The sequence below is a fragment of the Saccopteryx leptura genome, chromosome 2 (genome assembly GCF_036850995.1).
Source record: "Saccopteryx leptura isolate mSacLep1 chromosome 2, mSacLep1_pri_phased_curated, whole genome shotgun sequence".
Taxonomy (NCBI): Eukaryota; Metazoa; Chordata; class Mammalia; order Chiroptera; family Emballonuridae; genus Saccopteryx; species Saccopteryx leptura.
This window is the reverse complement of record NC_089504.1, coordinates 265,167,674-265,191,027: the sequence shown is the minus strand read 5'-3', so window position 1 is coordinate 265,191,027 and position 23,354 is coordinate 265,167,674. Positions and strand designations below refer to the sequence as shown.

Here is a 23,354-nt window from a genome sequence, read left to right as displayed (position 1 = left end):
CCTATTAGATCAAAAGACACCTAGGCCCTATGGATAGTTGAGTTAAAAAACAATGCCATTTAGGCTCACATTAAAAGCTATGGCGAGCCCTGGCCAGATATCTCGGTTGATTAGAGCATCATCTTGAAGCATAGAGGTTGCCAGTTTGAGCCTTGGTCAGAGCACATACAGGAACAGCTCAATGTTCTCTTTCTCTCTTTCTTCCTTCATTTCTTGTTAAAATCAGTTTAAAAAAAAGCTATGGCGAAATCTCAGTTGTGTAAAGGTGAAGCCTTTACCTATTCTTTCTAAGAAGTTGGCAAACTTCTCTAGGGCAGAGACGATACCCGAGTCCTACTTTCTGTTTCTGGCCATACCAAGTGCCATGCTTTACCATTGCCAGCTGTTCAATACATATTTGTTGAATGAACAGTTTAACTCTCACAAATTATCCCACACCATCTTCTTTCAACACTCAGCCCATTCCGTGTGCCTGCCTCTCCCTTACTTCCCAGGGACCGGCTGCCGAGAAACTGCAAACAAAACATAATTAAGAAGACACAGCTACTTTGAAAAAAATGCCCACATATAAACAGATGTAGGCCAAAGGCAAATTTAACTGATTTTTTAGAATCACCTATGGTTATTACTCATGGCCTTGTGCTGGCCCACTTTTTAAAGATAATCAGGTTATAGTTGATATTGGTTCGCTATTTCCACTTTATTTTTTTTAATTGAAAAAATTTTTTCCATTACAGTTTACATTCAGTATTATTTTGTATTAGTTTCAGGCATACAGCATAATGGTCAGACAATCACGCACTTTACAAAGTGTTCCCCCCATATTCCAGTGCTCACTTTACACCATGGAGAGTTAATGCATATTATTGACTATATTTCCTATGCTCATGACTGGTTTGTGTACCAACCTGTACTTTTCAATCCCTTCACCTTTTTCACCCAGTGCACCTTCCAATCCCACCTTAGAATGGCAGGAAAAGGAGGGAGGAGGTGGTGAGCACAAATTAGGAGAAATAAGGTTATAAAAGCCTGGGAGTTATGATGAGCCACAGAACAAAATACAAAAAGTGAAGGCGATTGTATTTTTCTCAGCTGAAGTCTATGCAGCTTTACCTTGAGGTCATCCCTTCCCAAGCGCTAAACCCTGTTTTGCTCTCTCAGTCAGGACTGGGGGCGGGTGTGAGTGGCCAGTAGGGGTAGGGCCTGTGAGACCTGCAGTTAGTTATTCATCCTCTCCTCTGGCAGCTTTCCCTGCCCCCTGGGAACAGGTTTGATTTACATACAGCCTTTCCACCTCCTAAAAGAGCATCTCTCACAAATGTAGGTAGTAGCTGCGGTGAGTGCCCCTCCTCCTTCAGGGGGCAGAAGCAGAGGACTGGTAGAGGTTGGAGCTTGGAGGGTAAGGAATCTTTGCAAAATGTAGGTCAGGGCTCTCACTTGTTGTATCCTCAGCTGCGACCATTTGGAACCCCTCTATCTTGGCTAGTATTGCAGAATGCTCGGCACATAGAAGGTACTTGAAATGAGTGGATCAATGGCGAGTGTGTGAGTGAACTTGCTGGAAAGAAAGTGCTCCTGCCTTGTGTCCTTTGTTTACACATTCCAATGGTCACTGCAGTCCCCGTTAGAGGAAGTGACTTACTGCCCGCATGCTTGCAGTGAGTTGAGTGTGATCTAAGTATGTTAGGTGGGTACCTATTTGGTGTAAATCAAGGGACAAAAGTTTTTATCCCTCTCAAAATATTGGGCCATTTCCCAGTGAGCCATGCCTTTGACCTGGGCTGAAATTCCCATCATTATTGTCATATAAGGCTTAGATATAACACAGTCAAAGAATTGGATTTCTTTAGGAAGTCCCAGGTAATGTAAATATTTTACTTAAGATTGGAACTTTACCCCTCTCCCAGGTTAGCTGTTTGACCCCTTTGCTGAACCCTTATATGAAATATAAGACAAGTGCTTTTGAAAGCAGAGAATCCAGAGACGATGAAGGAAAGATCTGAGGACAGATGACAGCTCAGGGATTTCGGCTCAAAGGTTCACTGGACCGTGAGAGGAAACTGCTTCTGTCCATTTAGATAGAGTGCTCTGCTTCCCAATTTCATCTAGGCTTTGCCCCATCCCCAGATGGAAGTCAAGATCCTCTGTAAATAGCACTCAGTTTTCCAGGCTGCTGGATATGACAGACACATCATAAGGTCAACCCTCTGACCTTTGCCCCTCCCAGGAGCAGCAGCTCTCTCTGATGCCAGGGCTGCAGGAACCTCCTTTCTAGTACACTGTGCAGGGCAAAGAGTTGCATTTGTCCCAAAGGAAGATTGGACATGAATATGGCCCAAGAGGAGTGATAACTCTGGTCTTTCTTGTCCTCTGAGTCTGACATCTTGCTGCCAGATGAAATTTCCTAAAACGCTGCTGTTACAATGTCACAGTTCTGGCCAAAGCATCCAGTGGTTGTCTACATCGACAGAAACTCCCGCTGTTCCTCTCTGTGCCGCTAATGTTACTTGCCTCATTTGGGACAGAGGGGAAAAAGAGGCCCAAGTGTCACGTTGGACATGTTCAACAGGTTTGCGAGAAAACATGACAAACGCATTGGGTAAACATATATTGCTCACAAAAATTAGGGGATATTATATTGCTTCATATTCATTTTGAAATATCCCCTAATTTTTGTTAGCAGTATGTATGAAACTTATTATAATAATTCACACTATATATAATTTATTTAATAAAATTGAGAAGCTTGAAAATAATGTTGGGAAAGCCTGCATATGGATCTCAGGTCTGTCGTGTTACTCGCAATAAATTCTTAACTAGTTTACTTTTCATCTGGTGTCTCGGTTTCCTCAAATGTACTCACCCCCACTGGATGGTTGCAGTGATCACATTAGATGATTGCAAAATAGTTCTTTTAAAGAGTACGCTTGAAATTCAAAGCACTTTCAGATACAGAAATTGCATTAGTTAACAAAAAATTTGAGATTGCATTAATTTTTAAGCAAAGTGCTATTTCAGTATTTTTTGGTACTTAATAAAATGAGAAATCTAATTAAAAGTTGTCAGTCTTCTTGAGATGCCTATGACTTTCAGCAACTCTGGAAATTAGACGCCTGTGGGAGACCCTCCCATAATCTTCTGCAGGCCTCGCCAGCCCAAGGGGCACCTGGGGTATTTCCTAGACCAGTGGTCGGCAAACCGCGGCTCACGAGCCACAGGCGCTACCTTGATAAGGAATGTACCTACCTATATAGTTTAAGTTTAAAAATTTTGGCTCTCAAAAGAAATTTCAATTATACTGTTGATATTTGGCTCTGTTGACTAATGAGTTTGCCGACCACTGTCCTAGACAATTACAGCGGACTGGCACTTCTTGTCTCTTGAAAGCAAAGCCCGAAAGAGTGATGCTCTAGTTACGTTTTAGGGAAGGGATTCTAAGGGGTCAGAGATTGGTGCACTCATTAAAATCCACAACGATTGAGTAACCCAATCGCTTGTAGCATGTGTGTGGGGGGGCGGAATTTGAAAGGTACATGGTCACACTTGCTTTCTTCCATTTTCCAGAGCAAATGACTTCAGCTGCTGCCCGGAAACAGCCAGGTCATCAAAGCCTTTGAGAGTAGCTTTGAAAATGTGTCAGCCAATCCCTGGGTAGAACTAGCCTAACAGCTGAGGGGATGCCCCCTCCCCCCCCCCCTCTGAAGCAGAGAATTGGGAAGCAGCAGATGAGGCCTTTCTCCCCTTGACTGGCTCTCAGGGCACATTGCTATTCACTCAGGACTCAGAAGCTGAGACCTAAGACGTAGGTATACCCTCCCTGTGATTTTGCCCTTGACCCCAAAGCCCCAGGAGTAGTCTTATAAGCCCCACTGCTGTAGTGTGTGAGGGGCCAGAGCTTATCCAGGGCAGGCAGGCAGCCCGTAAGGGGTCGCTCTGCTGTCCAATCTGCCTCTGAGACTGCTCCTGTGTCATTATCAAGCCGCTGAACCGAGACGACACTGCCCGAGCACGTTCATTACAGTCCCCAGGGGCCCCTTCCTGTAGATCCCAGACCTTTTGGCTCCTGGAATAGAGACATCCGTCCTGCCAGGAAGGCCCCACGGCTGCACACACTGCAGGCCACTCAGGGGCTTTCCCCGCATCCCCACGGCAGTCCCCAGTGTTCTGTGAGTCCCCTCGGGTTCCTATGGCGCCTGCAGCTGCAAATCGACTTTGAGGAGCCACCACACAGGGAGAAGGGTCCCCAACAGGGATTTGTATGGGAGTTTCCGGCGACACAGTCATATGGCACGTGTCTTGCCTGTTTTGTAAAATATTTTCCACGTTCCCTGTGGCATGTGCTTGTCCCCAGAGGCTAAGAGTTGGGAAGATTCTCAGGCCGGCTTTTCCTGTCCCCCCTTGCCCTTGAGACCTAGGTCTCCAAGATAGTCTTGGTTCCCTGGGTGATGAGAGGAGCTGTGATCTGCAGAAGTTGACCTCCTCCCTCCACTACATCCCCTACCCATGCACTGTGTAATCTCCTTTGAGTTCTACGGAGCCTTGCCCTGCCCAGAAACACCCATCACTTTGCATCCTTTTCTGTATCTTTAATGGAATAGGTAAAGGGAAGGAGGGTCTGTCTCCATCAGGATGTGAAAGCCCTCTGGCTGGCAATGGAGGAGCTCAGGGTGATGAAAGAACAGCAGCAGGAGAGGCTGCTTTTAATGTGAAAACGTGAATCTAAATGTGCAAATTATAACTTCCTCTCTGCAATAACCTGTCTTCTGCCTTGACCTTTCAGGATCATAAAAAAAAACAAAACCGGTCTATTCATTGAAGTAAATATTTGCGTGTCTCTGGGCTCTCTTTTTCTTTACAGACATATAGGAAGTCTCTGAGCACTTAGACACTCTGGATATATGAAAGTCCATGTTCATTAGAGACGTGTGCACACCCGCTGCTCTAATTCCTCTTGTTCTCATTTCTGCAGTAAGTTCTGTGCTTCTGAAGCAAGGATTATTTTGGGGTTAAACAAAATAATGATCAGCATCTCACTCCAGCTGGGATGACTCTGCCTTTTTCTTGTTCAGGACTGGTGAAAATTTAAACACTGAAAAAGGAGTTTGCTCAGTAGCAAATTCACCCCCACCTAAATAATGAGGCTGAATTTTTTTTTTCACCCACAGAAAGTGGAAAGTCTTGGGGAAAGGTATATGTGGCTTTGATTTTATGGGGGAAATACTGTATGCATCAGGGAGAAACGTAGGGATCATCTTTTGTGGTCTACCCTCTCTGGGTATCAGAATTTTGATTACAGTTATCAGCTGGAGTTTTCAGCCTAGTTCGGGTATCTATTTTTAACAATAGCTGAAGGGTTGCCTTTTTTTTTTTTTTTTTTCAAGACAAGAGGATTACTTAAGAATGAATAATGGAACTGACTCATGGAAGGGGCTGAGCTTTTCTTGTTTGGAAGGGGCTGGCTTCAGGTGTTGCCCCCTAATGAGCTGAAAGTGGAGATTCTTACCTAAGGCAGAAGGGTTGGAAAAGTCAGACAGCTGAGCCAGGTTGGAGACCACCAGGCAAGTCTAGAGATGCCAACTCTAGAAATAAATCTAGACCTAAGGGTTTAGAATAAAACAGACTAGATTTGGAATAACAGCAGCTGAAAAAATAAGAGAGTTTTAGAGGGTCGTTGTGAGAAAGGCTTTTGGATGTCTCTGAGTTACCTTCATAAACAGCTGATGGATTCTTAAATTGGCTGAGTTTTGGCAGTTGGACAGAGGCAGAGCAGAGAGAATGAAAACTGAAGAAATCCAAATTGTTTTGTTTATGGAAGTAGCTCTAGCAATGGTATACTTAGCACAGTGCCTGGTCCGTAGGAGGCGCTAAACAAATATTGTATAAAATTGATTACATTCATAAATTGCCTCCTGTACCTTTTCAACGAGTTTTACATTGAGCGCTTTGCATGCGTGCAGATGCTCTTACGTGGCTAGATGTGGGGGCACAATTCTGTGGAATGCCACACCTGCCAGGCACAGCATATATATAAACCACCTACCGAACATTTATCTTAAGCACGTGCATATGTACACCGAACTGTGGTATGTACTGCCAACTACCTCCAAGCTCTCGTATCTAAGTGCTGGGTGTGGACTAGCTAATGTGTCTTCTGTTCAGGCAGGCACTCTCTCATTCTTCCATCTGCTTCTGCATTTATTGTCTATTGACCACTTCAGCCTGAAGTTCAAAGTCATTACCCACAGTGACTTCTCCGAGATACTTGACTGTTCCTTCTCAGAAACTCGTCTTTCCTGGCTCCTGTGGCGTCTCACTCCTTTGGTGTTCCTACTATCTCACTCGGATCCTCTTTCTCATTAATTGTGGTTGCTGCTCAAGGTCCTGCCCTCAGCCCCTCCCTCCTTGCTACCCTTGAGTATTTCATCACCTCCTATTATCTCTTATTTAAGTAGAGAGCTTCCTCCAGCTTGCCACCTCTTTGCTAAAATCTAATGCTATATTTTCATCTTCTCTTCATCTTTTCCCTGGATTATCAACAGAGCTCAGCCCATCACAAGCCAAACACACTACAGTCTTTTCTTTTACAAGCCCACACTGCTCTACCTCCCGGGGCTCCTAGTTTTAAAGCCAGTTTTCAAAGGTGAGATTGAAGAATCATTCTCAACATCTTCCCATCCTTCCCCATTCCGAACTCCACCCTGTCCCTCACACCAGATCAAGTCCTGCTGACTTGGCCTTCCCAAATCTCTGTACTTTGTTCTTTCTTCTCCAGTTTGTTGCCTTATTTTGACTCCCATCCTCTCTCACCTAGGGACTTAACAATAACGTTGATTGAATTCACTTTTCTCCAATACCTCTCCATTTAGTATCTTCTCAAAGTGCAGATCTGGTAATAGAAATGATTTGACCAACACTATTTAAAGTCTTCCACCATTTGGTTGTAATGTACCCCTTAAATGATCTCCACCCTGCCCTCCTATGACACCTGCCTTTCTGCTCTAGACTCCCTAGAAAGAGCACTCACTGGTCCCCAAGTGTGCCAGGCACCTCCAGACTCCATGCCTTTGCTGGGGCTGTTTCTCAGCCTTGAATTCTCCTTTCCTCTAAACTCGACTTGTCAAAATCTGCAGGGAACCATCAACATGCAGGTCAGATGAGGCCACCTGTGGAAGGACGTCTCTGATTTCTTAGGTGGATCAACTCTCTGCTCTCCCCTGCAGTTCTAGGGCATTCTCTGAGTCCTCAGCTCACTTACCCATGTGTCCGAGTCACTTGTCTCTGTTCTGGATCACCTGAGACACGACAAAGATGTCTTAGTCATCTCTGCATCCCCACAGCACACAGCAGGCTCTGATGGTTGTTTGCTGAATTGACCTGATTCTGTTGAATCAGTGCAGCTTTACGCAGCAGTGACATGGTGATTGGAAGTAGACAGAGGCAGTGTCGTAAGCGAAGCAGACATTCCTCAAGGGGTCATCTGAGTCAGCACTTGTCAAGACCTCAGGAGACAGGCCCGGCGGAAGAGAACCAGCTTGTCGCAGGGAAGGGCGATTCCCTAGAAATCTGTCGCAGTCTGGTTCTTCATCCCTCCACATCCTGTCTCCTCCCTCCCGAGAAGGCTCTTATTTGAGATTTCTTTTCCTTTCATTAACTGCGCTTGTTGAATGTTCCCCAGCTGTGGCTGCCTTTGGTCTTTTCCAGCTTCCACTGTTTATTTATTTCTCTGTCTGCCTCTTTCCCTGGCTGAGGTTGCAAACAGAGCCAATGACTGTCAGCTCTGGGACCAGTGTGGTGAATCCATCAAATATGGATGACAGGTCATGGAGACTCTAGACTCCCGCTCAAAGGGTTACCCCTCAGGCTCAGAAGCTGCCCCAGGCCAGGGCCGAGGTCCTGACCATCTGAATGGAACTTCACAGACATAAGCATCACATGACACACTCTCTCGGTCCCTCCTGGGCCTCCCCTCTTCCTCCCACAACCCCCCTGATCCCAGGCTGGGCAAATGGAGGAGGGGACACTCAGGCTGGCTTGCAGCATAGATTGACAAGTAACACTAAACATTTTGTGCCTTATACTCTTTTGTGCCTAATTTTTTTTCTTCTGCTTGATAAAGTTGGAGCTGTGTTTGATCTAGATTCCCTATCCATTGCAAATTCCTCAGCCAGAGGGGCCTTGCTTGTTGGTTATGGAAGGGGAGAGACAGCCTTGAAGGCAGGCCAGGAGGATGTGGCTTTGTCCCTGACCTACACCATGTCATAGAGCAGGTGCTTCTGGCCACGGCTGTTTTGGAGCCAAAGCAGGTCACCCTCTCTCCCCAGTGCCAATGCCGATGCCAGTTACCTGCTTCACCGCCTTCCCCACTGTGCAACCCGGGGGATATGCTTCCTCCCCCTCCTCCAGCCTCTGCCACCCTTCTGCACTCCGCCTGTCCCTGAATTCTCCAGAGTGCCTGTCCCCTCGTCCCTGTCCCCTCGGAGGCAGCTGCCAGTGAGGGGGCTGTCAGCGGGAGAGCCTCACGCAGGCAGTGCCATCCTGCTGGAGTACCCCCCCCCCCCGCCTGGCAGTGCGCATCATCTGTCCCGGTGCCCCCTCCCCTCCCTCCGCCTCCCCACCCCCTCTCCTGCCGTTCTCTCTTTCTCTGTTCATGAGATGCACAGCCGGAGAGGAGCTAGTGGAGCCGTGGGCTGCAGCCGCTCTGCCAGGGGTGCCAGCTGAGGGGGCCTCTCCCTGCCAGGGGGTGGCTGACTGTCACTCAGGGCTTCACTGAGCCATGCCCAGCTGGGGCCTGCACCAGCCACACCTTCCCAGCTGCACTGCCCACCGCCAGACAGGTAAGAGAGAGCAGCTCCCTCCCGCAGGGCCCGAGGGTTCTGAATTGGTGGCCATGCTGAACCACATGTGAGCCTTTCTGGGAGGCACAGGACACCTTGGGGCCAAAGGGGCACTGTTCTTCTGTCATGACCCTCATTTATTCTCTAACAGAAGTCCTCAGAGCAGGAAAGCCTGTCACCCTTACCAGGAGCGGGGATGAGGGGTGCAGGAATACATCCATTCTTCCCTATGAGTGAGGACGGACTGCCAGTGTCCATTTTTATCCTCCCTCCTCTGCGATCCCTACTCCCCAGCTCCCCTGAACCCCACTTTCTGGTCTAAAGCGATGCTGTTTCTTCCCTCTGTGCCTTCAGGGCTCTGAAAATATCAGTGGTTGATATCTAGACTACTTAGGACACTGTCTCTTTTAGTTTCATTCATGTCTTTTCTGCTGCTTTTTTTTTTTTCTTTTAAGCGGGTCACCTGCACAGCAGTCTGACTGCACATCTGTTTGGTTTCCAGTCAGCGTGCAGGTCTCCTGAATCGCTTGTGTCTAACACCGGTGACACATTCCGAAGCAGGGGGACTCACTGCCACAATGAGCTGGAGGGAGATTAAAATACATTGGGGAGTTCACCCATTTCTCTTTTTTTTCTAGCTTATTGAGGTATAATTGACAAATAAAATGATAATATGTTTAAAGTGTGCAACCTGATTAAATATATGTATGCGTTGTGAAGGGTCTCCCACCATCAAAGTAATTAACACGTCCGTTGGGAGGTCACCAATTCTTAAAAAAAACATTTTTCCGAATTTTTGTTATCACATCCAAAGCTATATAACATCACGATTAAAGTTGTGCTTATATTCTGGATTGTTATCTTAGGCATATTTTTAGAACTAGACTTGCTGGAACCAGGTTTTTTTACATTGAGATAACTGATGTAACAGTACATTGATATCACTGATATCATATATTGGTTTCAGGTAACATAATGATGTAATGCATGTATATTTGGCAAAATGATCACCACCATAAGTCTAGTGAGCATCTATTACCAAACATAGCTACAAATTTTGAGGGGGTGGAGGGAGGTCACCAATTTCTAAACAGTGAGTTGAGGGCACAATTGCTGCCTACAGGAGGTAATGAGTCCCCAGGCATCAGCGACAAAGGCTCTTCCCAGAGCGGTCTAAGTGGGGACTTCCGCGGGTGTGGGGGAGAAAAGCAGCTTTTCTGTTTCTGTGTTCGAGCCACTTAGCATCAGTCCATTGTTTCACGACATGCTGAACATCTGGCTTTCAGATCCTTGTAGGACCTGATCTTGGGGTGCCTTTGACCCAATGAAATGAGAAAGAAAGCCTACCTTCTTCTGCAACTTGGGTTCTTCTTTTGTGTGTGTGGGTGGATTATTTGTTTCTACAGATCTGGAAAATTTCAGGGGTTTCTTGGAAGACGAAGGAGGTGCTGGAAAGAGGGAGAGTGAGGTACCCGTCACCATGAGATCAGATTCCTGCTGGGGAAAAGTTCAGAGCTTTGAACATGCCATGTGGTATTGGGCTGACGGTGGCTGCTATGATTATTTTGGGAATGATAGCTCCATGAACACTCAATCTGGCGAACTAGTTTTTATGAACCATTTGCTGTCTGTTCCGTCCTTAGAGCAGGTTTTCCGGAAGAAGGTCAGTGGGTGGGGGAAATGGGGGTTAGAGTGTGTAGTGTGGTCTGGAGCCCACCATGGTCCGGCAAGCATAAGCTGTTAATGAGGCCCCGGATCCTTTTGGCATTTAAAAAAAATCGACACAGTGCCTAACACATAAAGGAATCTGGAAACTTCCTCATTGTCTTGTCCAGTTGAGTTAAACCTACAAATGAAGCCAAGGTCTTTCTCCCATAGGTCACTGTACTCTGACCTGAAGAATAGGGTTCTTTTGTCATGATATCATTTCACAAATGCCAGCTGTGCCCAGGGGACTGGTGAAAGTGTGGGTGGAAGGAAGACTAAGCAAAACCCATCGTATTTCCATTAGTAAATCCTCCAAACTTGGGACTCAGTAATGAGTTAGCAGCAGCAGCCAAATTCGTTGAGATGTTGTATAGCACAGAGAAAGCCCTGGTGGCCCTGGGTTCCGTCTTCTAGGACCATCAATTGAATAATCCTGGGTTCTTCCCTCGTGGTTTTGTAATCTGTAAAATGGGCACAATACAAATGGCCAGCTTGCCTTTAAAGGTTTCTGTGAGGATCAATGAAAAGGAATAATGGTAGCTAGGTACTTTTCCTGCATTATGCTGTTTAATCCTCCCAGCTTCTCAGAATAAAGTGGCCCGAAGAGGTTAGGAAACCTAATCATGTTCTCATGTTCAGCTAAAGAATTGTGAAAGCATTTTGTAGGTTGTGCTTGTTCTCTACAAATGTCAGTTTTGTTGTGCGTAATGACTTCACAGCTTAGACTTTTTGTTCTGTCCTATCACAGACTCTCTTTTGAGCTTTCTTACGTCCTCTTTGTCCAGACACCTACATCTCCAAAGACAGCAGAAATGCTTCTTGCTGCTCCCTCTTTGCTTTGAGGTTTAGGATATTTTTCACTGCGTAAGAAGCATCTGCATTCTCATCAGGACTTTCTAAGAGTGTGCTCTGTGTGGAATCTCCCGACAGCTTTTGAGTTTGTCAATAAGAGGTTCTAGAAAGAAGAGGGTCTCAGAAAAGCTGAATGGCTTAAGGCAGATCCCTACCAGGGCTTTGTCTCCCAAGGAAAAGTGTCAGAATCCGCTGAACATCTTTGTGCACCCAGAGTGCCCCCACACAACCCCGTCCCTCCTCCCACGCCCACTGCAGGCAGCAGGCATTAGTGCGCACCCAGCATAGCCAAGGCAAGGCATCTCACTTCCCAGAGGGCTGGGTGTTGGGAGGAGCAGATCCCAGTGGGAGAGCTGTCCCCTGGAGGCCAGGTCTTCACTCCAATTTCCTGCTGCTATTGTTACAGTTGGGCCCATCCCTGGGTCTGATGGCTGTAGAGTGAGTTTCCTTTTTGCATGACTCTGGGTGGCTGGCTAGAATGGAGCAGGAGGGGAGGACATAAAAGCCATAGGCTGAAGTCATTAAAAACAGAGGATTAGAAAAAGCTTATTTTATATTCAGAGGAAGGGGAGAGTGCTGAGGCCACTCTCTGCCCACAGCTGTAGACCCTGATGACACATGGTAAAGCTTTTGTTGCTGCCTATAAAGGGGAAGACATTGGGTAATGGTGCCCTGGCACTGTGAATGGGGGGGGGCAGGGTCCTACTCGACTGTGCAGTGACTTGCCCTTCCAGCTCAGCCCCAGGACTTTGGAAACTAGGTCCCACTGCTTCTCTGCCTCTGAGCCTGCTGCCCCTTCCTTGTCTGCCTCTCCCCGCAGCCCCCATTTGGTGTGGGGCAGCCGCCTTCTCTGACTCTCATACTATCAGTGTGACTTATGTTTTTAGAAGACTGAATAATTTAAAATCCATGTTAGAGTCTATATCTCAATGAATTCTTACAATAATAAAAGAAATTGGCATCATCTTAGTACTTCTGATTTCAGAGATAAGAAAGCAAGGCCTTAAGCCAAGATGACCCAGCCATGAAGGGACAGAGTTAGACCTTGGACCGTTGTCACCTGACCATGGAATCTGTGTTATTTCTATGGCTCCAACCTGCCTCGTCTGGCCAGCATTCTGCTCCAAACACGATCTCACTTACCTACCTGCTGACTGGTTCAGTTACGTTCAACAAGAATTTATTGAGCATTTTCTTGGTGATAGGTACTGTGCTAAATGTTGGAGAGGGGGAGATGAAAAATACGTCTTTTGCTCATGTAATGTATGCAGGTAATGCAATGTACCTATGCCTGGTACATTGTTTGGCACATAAGAGATACTTAAATGTTAGCTGAATGAATGAATGAATGTATACACTTTCCTACCCTTGATGAACATAGATTCTGGTTAGGAGGAAAAAGTTGCAGGCTCCTAATCATACCAGATACAGAAGTAGAGAAGTATCTTGGGAGCACTGGGCACTTACAGAGGCTGGGTATGCAGGGGGGCTGCTTGCAGGAAGTGGTGCTGAATGCAGCTTGAAGGATGAGTGGGCATAAGGAATGGGAGAAACGAGGCCCAGACACACGGAGCCTATGATATATGCTCAAGATTGTGGACAATGTAGTGTTGTTGGAGCATGAAGCACAAAGCAGGGGGGTGGTCAGTAGTTCTCAAGGTAGGCAAGACCCAGATGTTAGGGAATTTATGTCTCAGGATTTTTAGTAAGGCTTGAACTTTATCCTTAGGCTAAGGGGGCTGATAGCTTGTGAGAGAAGGGAATATAGGCACATTTATGATTTAAATAGGTGATTATGGCTACAGAATAGAGTTGAATTTAAAGAGATAGATCACATTGACTAAAGACCACAGGGAGATGAGCCAGGGACAATGAGCCACGACATGAATCAAAGCAGTGGTAGTGAGAATGGAGCAGAGAAGACAGATGTGAAAACTACGAAGGACACTTAATCAATAGGGTTTGGTAATTGGTTGACTATGGGAGATGAGAGAAAAGGAGACACTCTAATTACTTCCCTACTTCTCTGGCTTGAGTTACTCAGTGAATGGTGGTGTCAGAAGCTGAGACCAGGTATTCTAGAGGAAGCCAAGATTTGTGTGTCTGTGGGGAGGGGCAAGGGGAATAAAATGGGTCAAGAGAAGAAGGGGATATCGTGTGGCCAATTTTTAGATATATTACATTTGCTGCCCCTGTGGGATATCTGAGGCATATCTTCAGCCACCCATGGGCTATTAGAGTCTATCTGATTGGGAGAAGAGCCTGAATTAAAGGAAAATATTTAGAAATGGTCATTATAATCAGTGTAGTTAGGACTGTGGGCAAGGATGAGATCTCCCAAGGAGCATTTAAGGAGAGAAGAGCAGGAAACCAAGGGTAGAAGCAGGAGAATGCCAGTATTTATGGGGTGGGCAGCGGAGGAGGGTCCAGTGAAGGAAAGTGAGGAGAAGGGCGGTTAGGACCAGGTAAGGCCAAGGAGGTCAAGGGAGAAGAGATGCCAGAAGTGAGTGGTCACCATGGCAAATGCAGAAAAGAGGTCCATGAGGACAAGGACCATTGGGCCACTGGACCTCACAATGTGGAGGTCACTGGTTCAGGGATGTGGGGGGATGGAAGCCACATTGTGAAAGATTGAGGAGGGCATAGGAGGTGAGGAAACGGAGATCCTTCCTGGTACCTTTGCCGACAAAGGGAGGATGCCCAAGAGAAATATTTTTTTAATGAAAGTTATTTTTATTTGTAACCATCAAATAACATGGGAAAAGAGAATAAAGAGAGGAAAGAGTTGATAAAGCTGAGTGAGTGGGAAAGAATGGGTTCAAGGCCACAGGAGGAAGAATTCACCTCGAGAAGACACATCTGAGAAGTACGTAAGGATGGGGGACATGTGGATGGGTTTGTAGGGGAGCGGACAGGGAAGCAGAGTGAGGCATTTCACACCTGAAGCCTCGATGACCTGGATGAGCCAGGAGGTCAGGCTGTGGGTGTGTGAAGGATTGTGTGTGCAGCATGAGCCCTGTCTTTTCCTACACTCTGGTTTCCTGCCCATCAGCTGCCTTCACAGAAGCCAGCTGGCCATGGGGGAGCCAGTCTGTACAAACTGAGCTCACTGTTTGAGGCTGAGGTTACAGTTGGAATGGAGAGGGTTGCGTAGGTAAGTGAGCAGGTCATCATTTGTCTCCTCGCCCAAGGTTGATGTATTGCCCTGGATTCTGGGTGCGTAGATGGGCAGCTCATCTGTGGGAAGACGGGATGTCACTGTATTTCACTCCAGGAGCTCTAGGCTTGAGTCCTGGCTGTGCCTTTACAAAATGTGACCTTGGGCAAGGTCTTTAAAGTTTAGTTTCTGCAGCGGGATAGCTAAGAGTCATGCTACTATAAACCTCTATGAATTTTAGTACCTGCTCAAATAATAGGTCATTCATGAGGAAAACAACTTACAATGGAAGATCCACAGGAAATCAATTCTCATTCCAGTTGCCCCGTTCTTCTGCATTTCAGTCTCCTTGCACGACTAGTTTACACTTTCTATGCTCATTTTACTGAAGCACATATTGTTACTGGCTACACTATTTAAAAATTTTTTTATGCACAATTTTAAATATACACAAGTCAAGTGACTAGAACAGTGAGCCCCTATGTCTTACTGTCAGCTTCAACACCCCACACTCCCCCCCAGATGGTTTGGAAACAAGTCCCAAATAGCATATCCTTTCAACTCTGAATGTTTCAGAGTGCATCTCTAAATAATAAGGTTGCCTAAGAAAAAATAAATAACCTCAATATCAAGATCACACTAATATTGATGTCTAATCAGTGCTGGAATTTTTTTTTTTTTGTACTTTTGTATTTTTGTATTTTTCTGAAGCTGGAAACGGGGAGAGACAGTCAGACAGACTCCCACATGCGCCCCACCGGGATCCACCCGGCACGCCCACCAGGGGGCGACACTCTGCCCACCAGGGGGCGATACTGTGCCCCTCCGGGGCGTTGCTCTGAGGTGACCAGAGCCACTCTAGCGCCTGGGGCAGAGGCCAAGGAGCCATCCCCAGCGCCCAGACCATCCTTGCTCCAATGGAGCCTTGGCTGCGGGAGGGGAAGAGAGAGACAGAGAGGAAGGGGGGGGGGTGGAGAAGCAAATGGGTGTTTCTCCTATGTGCCCTGGCCGGGAATCGAACCCAGGTCCCCCGCACGCCAGGCCGACGCTCTACCGCTGAGCCAACTGGCCAGGGCCAGTGCTGGAATTTTTCTAATTGTCCCATGATATTTTTATGATTTTAAATTAGAATCAGAATTCAAAATAAATTCCATGAACTACATTTGGTTGATGTATTTGATGTGTTTCTTAAGATATGCATATATTTAGACACTGATGACCACTGTCTAAGAGACAGTCTTGTTGTCCGACAAAATCTCTGATTTTATGTCATCTTCTCCAGGGTTGCTATGCATGTCATTTTAGGAGACCTGAGGAACTAATTGCAGATTAGACACCAAAGCCCCTTAAATTTAATTTTAAAAATCCTTCTAGCCACACTTAGAAAAAGTATGAAGATAGTGAATAAAGAAAAGAAGACAGGCCCTGGCCAGTTGGCTCAGCGGTAGAGCGTCGGCCTGGCGTGCGAGGGACCTGGGTTCGATTCCTGGCCAGGGCACATAGGAGAAGCGCCCATTTGCTTCTCCACCTGCCCCCCTCCTTCCTCTCTGTCTCTCTCTTCCCCTCCCGCAGCCAAGGCTCCATTGGAGCAAAGATGGCCCAGGCGCTGGGGATGGCTCCTTGGCCTCTACCCCAGGCGCTGGAGTGGCTCTGGTCGCAGCGGGCGACGCCCTGGAGGGCAAAGCATCGCCCTCTGGTGGGCGTGCCGGGTGGATCCCGGTGGGGCGCATGCGGGAGTCTGTCTGACTGTCTCTCCCCGTTTCCAGCTTCAGAAAAATACCAAAAAAAAAAAGAAAAGAAAAGAAAAGAAAAGAAGACAGAATAGGGAAAAGGTTGCATCAGATGGTAAAGAGACAAAGGAAGGCGCAAGAGGAAAAGGAAGAAATGGAAAAGGTAACAGAGGCGATGAAGCCTCCTCCATCAAGAAGTTCGAACATCCTTGCAAATGTGCTCCAGCCAGCTTTGTGTCACCTCAGTGAGCAGGAGGGAAAGCTGACTCTATTTATTTAGCACATTTTCCCGAAGAGTTTCTCGAATCGCTGGGCAGACATCCTCCAGGTAATCCTAGGTGAAGTGGGAAAGTAGTAGGAATTCTGAGTCCTAGTTTACAGGAGATAAAAGAGGCGATAAGGCTAATAATAGTGGCTGTCACTACACAGTCATTTGCCATTCGTCAAGCACTGTGCTAAGACTCAATTATGTACATGATCTCATTTAATCCTTGTAACAAGCCAAAGACATTGGCACTGTGATATTTATTGTGCTCATGATGAAAATGACACTCTGAGAGGGAGAGAAGAGCATGCCCACATTTACAGCTCTGTGAACTCGGGGCTGTCAAACCCACTGTTCTTTATTTTTTTCCAGATTAATCGTCTTCTCTTCACTAACTCAACCATATTTTTGCCATTTTTATTTTTATTTTCTTTTTTTGCTTACTGGCAAAACTCCATTTAAAGGGAAGCTCAGAGCATCACTAAATATAATCATAGCGTACAGTGTACTAAAAGTGTTTTTCTTCCCACAGCCTTTCTCCTTTCTTTCTGAGAGCCACCTTGAAAGATAGGGCAGGGGTGTGAAGGTATGTTTTACAAAGGAGGAAATTGAAATTCAAAGCTCCTGGTTGTGTTAGCTAGTGATCACATAGCTGGTAAGAGCAGTCAAGGTTATGAAGCTAGTAGATGGCAGTTAGGCTCAGAAGCCCTCTCTTCTGAGTCCAGATCCTGTGCTACTTGGGTTCTCTTTGCAAGCCTCATGGACCCCACCTTTAGCGGCTGACTTCTTTCTGTGTCCCCTCTAACGTTCCTGTGAGGAGTCGAGCTGGCTCATTACAAATTAAATATCCGGATGCTTGAACTGATGAGCAGGAAATGAGGCTGGTAATGTTCAGAGGAATGAAATTGAGATGCCTTTTTTTTTAAGTAGAATTTTGGGCCAAGTGGCCGCTCTCTGTCCTTCTCTTCCCTGTGTCCTTCCAGTCTCCATGGAAACCCCAAATCAATGTGGCATATGTTGATTCATGTTTCTGCTGTTACTAGGAAGCTACAAAGTGGAAATTGCTTTTAAAAGATCTGCGGAGAGCTTTAGCATGCTGACCAGAATTCAAGTCTCATATCCGAATGACTGATTTATTAAAAGCTTTTAATGTGGTACTATCCTAGGTGGTGTCTTGATTAAATAAATACACGGGGCATTGAGCAATAAACCTCTTTCTCCACTAGCATGGCTTTCAAAAATATTATATTGCAGACGTTAATTCCCTTTATCTTCAATTTAATGATGTTTTTGTGGAATGTGTGATGATGCCAGGTGCTCCTTTTGCCCTTGGTTAATTCTACCCTGCCCTGACTTGTTAGGAACAAGAGTTTGCAAACACCCTTAGGTACCTGAGCTGCTGTCCCTGAGTGTCATTAGCACTAGGATGACTCCAGTCTTGACCTGGAGACTGTGGAAGTCTAGTGTGTTTCTGCTATAAGAAACACTCGGTAATTTTTCAGATTTTTTTTTTCTTTATGAATGCAAAACCAAATTCAGCCGACTGTTATTAAATGGCTGCTCTGCATGAAGCAGTGGGGACCGACTGCAAGGGGAGCAGTGCTAGAATCCGTCTTTGTGGGCACGTCGTCGTGTGGGAGGGTCAGGAAACATAGGTCACAAGGAGGAACTTGAGACTGTGATGAGGGCTGTCAGAGAATCACACGGCAGTGTGGCCGCGTCGGGATGGAGAGGCTCCTGCCAATGGAGGAAGTTCTGAAACAGCTTTGGAAAGGAGAATTTTTTAGCTTGGAGGTGTTGGGTTTCGAGGAGGAGTTGGGACTTACAAGGCAAATCCAGGGTGGGAACAGTCTGGGCAGGAATCAGGCCTGTGAGAGTGTGCGGGCATGTGTGAGTGTGTTTGTGTGTGTGTATGTGCACATGCACGCACAATGGAATAGAAGATTAGATAGGTGAATGGGACCAAATGATTGACGGGCACATGCTACGTGCTCATTACACATTAGCTATATGCGTGGAATCCAGGGATGGGTCCACTTGATGCTATAAACTCATCTTGGACCAGGAAAGTGCTGATCAGTGGGCTTTTATTCACCAGCTTATCCATGTACCCATTTCTCCCAGTACACTGTACCAGGAACATGTCCAGAAGGGAAGAATTCTTTTTATACTTGAATTCTAAACCCCAGCTAGAAGCAGGGTTCAAAGTAGGGCTTTTGAGGGGTGGAAAACGCTCCTTTTGCATCTCACTTTATAACACTAAGTTCCCTTTATCTAACAGAGGGACATTGTGGACATTTTCAGAGAGAGACAATGAGTCACTGCGGAGGCAGCATCAGAATTCTGATTTCACCCAATCGTTTCACTGAGAGAAGACAGGTTATTTGCCAGTAAGTCTGCCAGGAAAGATTGGGTCCCAGTATGACGTGGTAGAAAGGGCTCTGCAGTAAGAGTCACAGAAAACAAGTTCTTGGTCCTTGAGCTCTTCTTAGGTGTTGTGTCACTTTGGAAAAGGCATGCCACCTGCCTTGCCTCAGTTTCCCCATCTGCAGCACTGGGGCAATCACACTCTCTCTGAGTGTGGCGTGGGGTCACTGATACATGAAAATGTTTTCTACATCGAAACAATTAAACAAATGGAATCTAATCTTTATGAAAAAACCATCGCTCTTCATAGAGACTTCCGCTGCCCCTCGCAAATGCTGCCTTCTGGGTTTCAGAAACGATGTGCAGCAAAGGCTGGGTGCGTTTGGAGCTAGTTCCTGAGTGGGAGCGGGGGAAATTCAGCTTTAGAGACCTAGAGTGGAATGAGGAGAAACTAAGCTTTATCCCAAGGCAGTGGTTTGCAAACTTCCTTTCGCATGCATCGGAACCACCTGGAAGGCTGAAACCCCCAGAGTTTCTGAGTCTGGAGGCGTGGGGGCGGGGCCTGAGCGTTAGCATTTCTAACACACACCCAGGTGACGCTGACACTGCTGGTCCAGGGACCACACTCAGAGAACTGCTGCCCTGGGGCAGGCAGAGAGAGGGAGTCCTCCTTCTGAACTGAACATGTGAGTAAGGCGGATTGGAAGACAAAAACATAGAAGACAGAAAATTGGAAAAATGTGCAGATTGGGCAGAACAAAGGGGAAAGTCTCGCTCCATAACAAATGCAAGTAGGGGGGAGTTGCTAGGTGATGGATGAGGGAGAGAGGTGAATTTCCACTGAAGGAAAAGCCAGGTGAGAGGCAGGAGAACAGAGTTGGAAATATACATGTTCGGGGAGGTGGAAATTTCTCATTAAGGAGGGAGGAGTGTTGTGGTGGGTGCCGGAGGGGGGTGGGTGGGAGCGACCACATGCCTCTGTAGAGTAAGGGGACAGCTGAGACTTGGCGAAGGGGGTAATTAATTTCAGGGCTGGGTGGTTTGGCTCGGTACTGCAGCACAATAGAAATTGGGAGAAAGGGGGTGGAATTTAGATGTGTGACCTGCCCCATAGCTTTCTTGCTCTCTGCATTTATCACATCACATCACACCCAGCAAGACAGCCCCCTCCTCCTGGCTCATTAGGAGATTTGATTCGGCGTGGCTCCTGCTGTCAGCAGCTGTCTGGGGCAAGATATTTCTGCTCCCTGCTCCCTGAGCAGCGACCAGCCTTTGGCCAGCAGCAGACCTCATTAGACACTTGCTTTCATTGGTGATGGGAAAGAGTTAATACCTACGGCTTCGCTGCCCCATGCACGGCCTCTGGGTGCAGAGGGAGGCAGCTCTGGGCTGTGGGGACTTCTCCCTGCACTTCAGCCAAAGGAGCCGGCAAGCAGCTTAGTGAAGCCGAGGAGGAAGGTGCGGGAGGAGTGCCAGGCAAGCTCTGCTCAGGGGCACCTCCAGCATCCTGCCAATGAGGATGGGCGTGCAGTCTGTGCCCCGGAGCTGAGCCGCCGCCCGCTGGGTGTGGGCTGCTTCAGCATTTACTGGATGTGACAAACAGGGAGAAGAGATTTCAGCGGGGCTGCCTGCTGCCCAGCTCAAGTGGTGGGAGGTGTACTGTACATGCATGCGTGTGTAGATGTGTGTGCGTGCCCGCATGTGCCTGCGTGTGCATGCACACATGTCCTTCACCCGCCAAGGATTTGACTGCTAAAAGAAAGATCTGCTCTTTCCCCAGAGCTCCTTAACCTGCAGCCTCTCTGACCATCCTGTTGGCAAAGACCTGCGGGCCATGAGGACTGGTCAAAGACGGTGAGTATCGCTCTTGCTTTTCCTTTTTCCTCTCCAGGTGCCAGGGTGGGCTGATTGCATTATCCATTTTTAATTAACCTGCTTCTCCATATTGATTGCTTTCTCTCCGCTGAGGCTCTTAGTCTCTCTTCCCCTCTTTATAAATCTCTGCTCTCTGCTTTTAGCCTCTTTTTATTTTTCATTTTATATCCTCTGTTTCCATTTTGACCCATCCTGTAGAGTCACCTGTAACTAATATCCACCTAGGAGGGCACATGCACTGTGGGTATAATCATACCCTTGGCCCTCTTGGGCTTTGGGTAACCCCAAACTCTGCCCCCCAAAAGTCAAGGGCCAAATGGGATCGGAGCCCCGAGGTGCTGGGGCGCACGAGGAAGCTGGGGTCAGAGAACGCTGCAGATCCGTATTCATGGGCTCCTCGTGAAGGCGGTGGAGGGTCTGAGGGGCACCGGTGGGCAGTGCTGGATTTGGGAGAGAGGGAGGCAGGCATCTGAGCAGCTCCAGTGTGGGCTAGCAGAGGGAATGGGAAAAGTGACAAGGCAGTGGCAGGAGGCCTGGTGACACCTGCCTCAAATGACCTTGCCTGCTATGTTTGTGGGTGGGAGTTCTTGGTTTCGCTCAGCTCTGGGGTCATGAAGGCCCCTGGCATGGGCTTCCCTCTCCTCTGGGCCTATATCCCACAGACCGGAGAAATAAGTCTTAGATGCCCAAAAATAATGATTTCCAGAGGTCCTGACAGCTACGAAAAGCTTCAATCTCCTGACTTGTGAGCGAGCAGGTGCACGCACGGTTAGAACCAAGATTAAGGAAATGTCCCTGCTGTCAGGGAACTCAACCCACGGCAGCATCCTGGGGATGAGCCTTATGCAAAGTCTAACTGATTTTTGTTTGTTTTAACAAAGCAATCACGTTATTCTATTAATTGTGGTATTATTAGAAAAGGTATTTTAAGAACCTTTATGATATGTTCCAGGTAGTATCAAAAGAATTTAAATATAAGGGGCTATATCTACCTAAATTAGGTTTCTTTAAAATGGATTCTATGTTTGGTGTCAGGGTTCCCCTGGGGATCCCTTTATGGTTAGGCTGCTTTCTTCACATGTTTCTTCTTGTCAGTTCTCTTCTATGGGAACAAAGGGTTGGAAGCCCTGAGAATGGAACCTTCAGGAGAGTGAGATTATCAGTCAGTCAGCACTCAACCTCTCTGTCTCCTTTCCTGATGTCCTGATGTCCTCTTGCTTCAAGGACCGGGTGGGCGGGCCAGGCCCGGGCTGATGATGGTCAGGCAGCTTCCCTGTGGGCAAGAAAGAGTGACTTGCATATTCAATTTTTCAGGCTGTGCCTGTGATCCCTACTGGGTCTTTCCTGGTGTTACCCAACCTTCCTCCCTCTCACGTCCTCCCAGGGCTCCCGGGACAGGTTCTAACCCATCAGCCAATCAGATGTTTCTGGAGCAAGTGCTGTGCCTTCCCTGCCCCCACCCCTGGCCGGCTGGTCACTTGGGCCCCTCTCAAGTAAGACAAAAAGAAAAGTAATTTTTGGCTTGCCAGACCCATGCCTTCCTCCCCTGGGGCAAGTGTCCCACTTTACTGCTGATGGCCAGTAGTTGGAGAAATAGGAACTCCTGACCAACAGGCAGCGATACGTCCCCACTAAACAATTTGTTCTCGTCCATCCTTGGTTGGTCGCCCTGGCTCAGGACAAGTGGACGTTTGTGGGAGAACGGGGTGTGTGGGGGGAGGTATCAGTTGGCAGACAGCCATCAGAGAGGACTTGTGGCACAGTCAGACCAGAGAGGGTGGCCCCCTCTTACAGCAGATTCTTTGATTTTAGGTGAGAGGACGTGAAGGGTAAACCCCTGTGCCCCGCAGTCTTACCTCCCGCCCTGACGTCCCTGCGCTCCGGCCAGAGGGTTAACTGTAAGCGGGTGCCTGCATGGCCGCCTTACTGATGCCACGCAGGTAACTGATGTCAACCTGTCCCTTTGCCCCTGCCCCTCTGCTCTTTCTCCACCTTTCCACCTGCTCAGCGTTTGAGACTCCCAGGGGTGGGCTTCTTGCCTCTGTCTCCCAGGCCTGCCTGGACCGTGCTGTCCTTTCCTGGGTGCTTCTTGCAAAGTTATGGCCTTGCAAGCAGGACCTGCCTTAGCTCCGAGCCCTCCTGTTGAGCAGCGGGACATAATGTGCATGAGCTTGTATTGAACCATTGAAAGATCTCTACGAGTTTCTGGGACAGGGAAGAAAGCAGAGGGCTAGCTTAGATTTTTTTTTTAAAGTAGGCTTAACCTTTAACTCTTGCTTCTGCTTCCATTATTTCAGACCTAATGCAAAAGTTAGAACTGAGGTCTCCGCTCGACAAGATAAAAAATCAAAACCATTTTGTTTCAAAGAATAATTTGCAGGAGATTTTTTGCAAGCTATTTGGGAGAATTGTTGTTGTCTTGGTAACTAGACCCTGGCCCCTGCTCAACCTGTTAGATGGCTTGCATGGATCTGCCATTTGTTTTTTTTTGTTTTTTTTTTAAATCCTCTTAATTGCTTTTTGTGGCTACTGACCTAACTATGTATGATTGATAGTCTACAGCACCA

At 47.2% G+C, this 23,354-nt stretch overlaps 2 protein-coding genes across 7 annotated transcripts in view; one reads left to right on the top strand and one right to left on the bottom strand.

Annotated features, from left to right (window-relative positions):
• The window catches only part of NPL (N-acetylneuraminate pyruvate lyase), a 182,937-nt gene that overhangs the window by 90,024 nt on the left and 69,559 nt on the right, over positions 1-23,354 (bottom strand). The gene's annotated exons all lie outside the window — the stretch shown is intronic.
• The window catches only part of RGS8 (regulator of G protein signaling 8), a 40,936-nt gene continuing 26,248 nt past the window's right edge, over positions 8,667-23,354 (top strand). The window contains exons 1-3 of one of the 6 annotated variants that reach the window (XM_066361684.1): positions 19,550-19,598; positions 20,693-20,766; positions 22,600-22,727. In XM_066361684.1, the coding sequence (XP_066217781.1) occupies positions 22,702-22,727 (26 nt within the window). In that variant the 5' untranslated portion in view covers positions 19,550-19,598; positions 20,693-20,766; positions 22,600-22,701. Of the gene's footprint in view, positions 8,835-19,549; positions 19,599-20,177; positions 20,371-20,394; positions 20,767-22,599; positions 22,728-23,354 lie in introns of those variants that run through there. The other 5 variants (XM_066361685.1, XM_066361688.1, XM_066361689.1 and 2 more) reach the window with 5 other exon arrangements.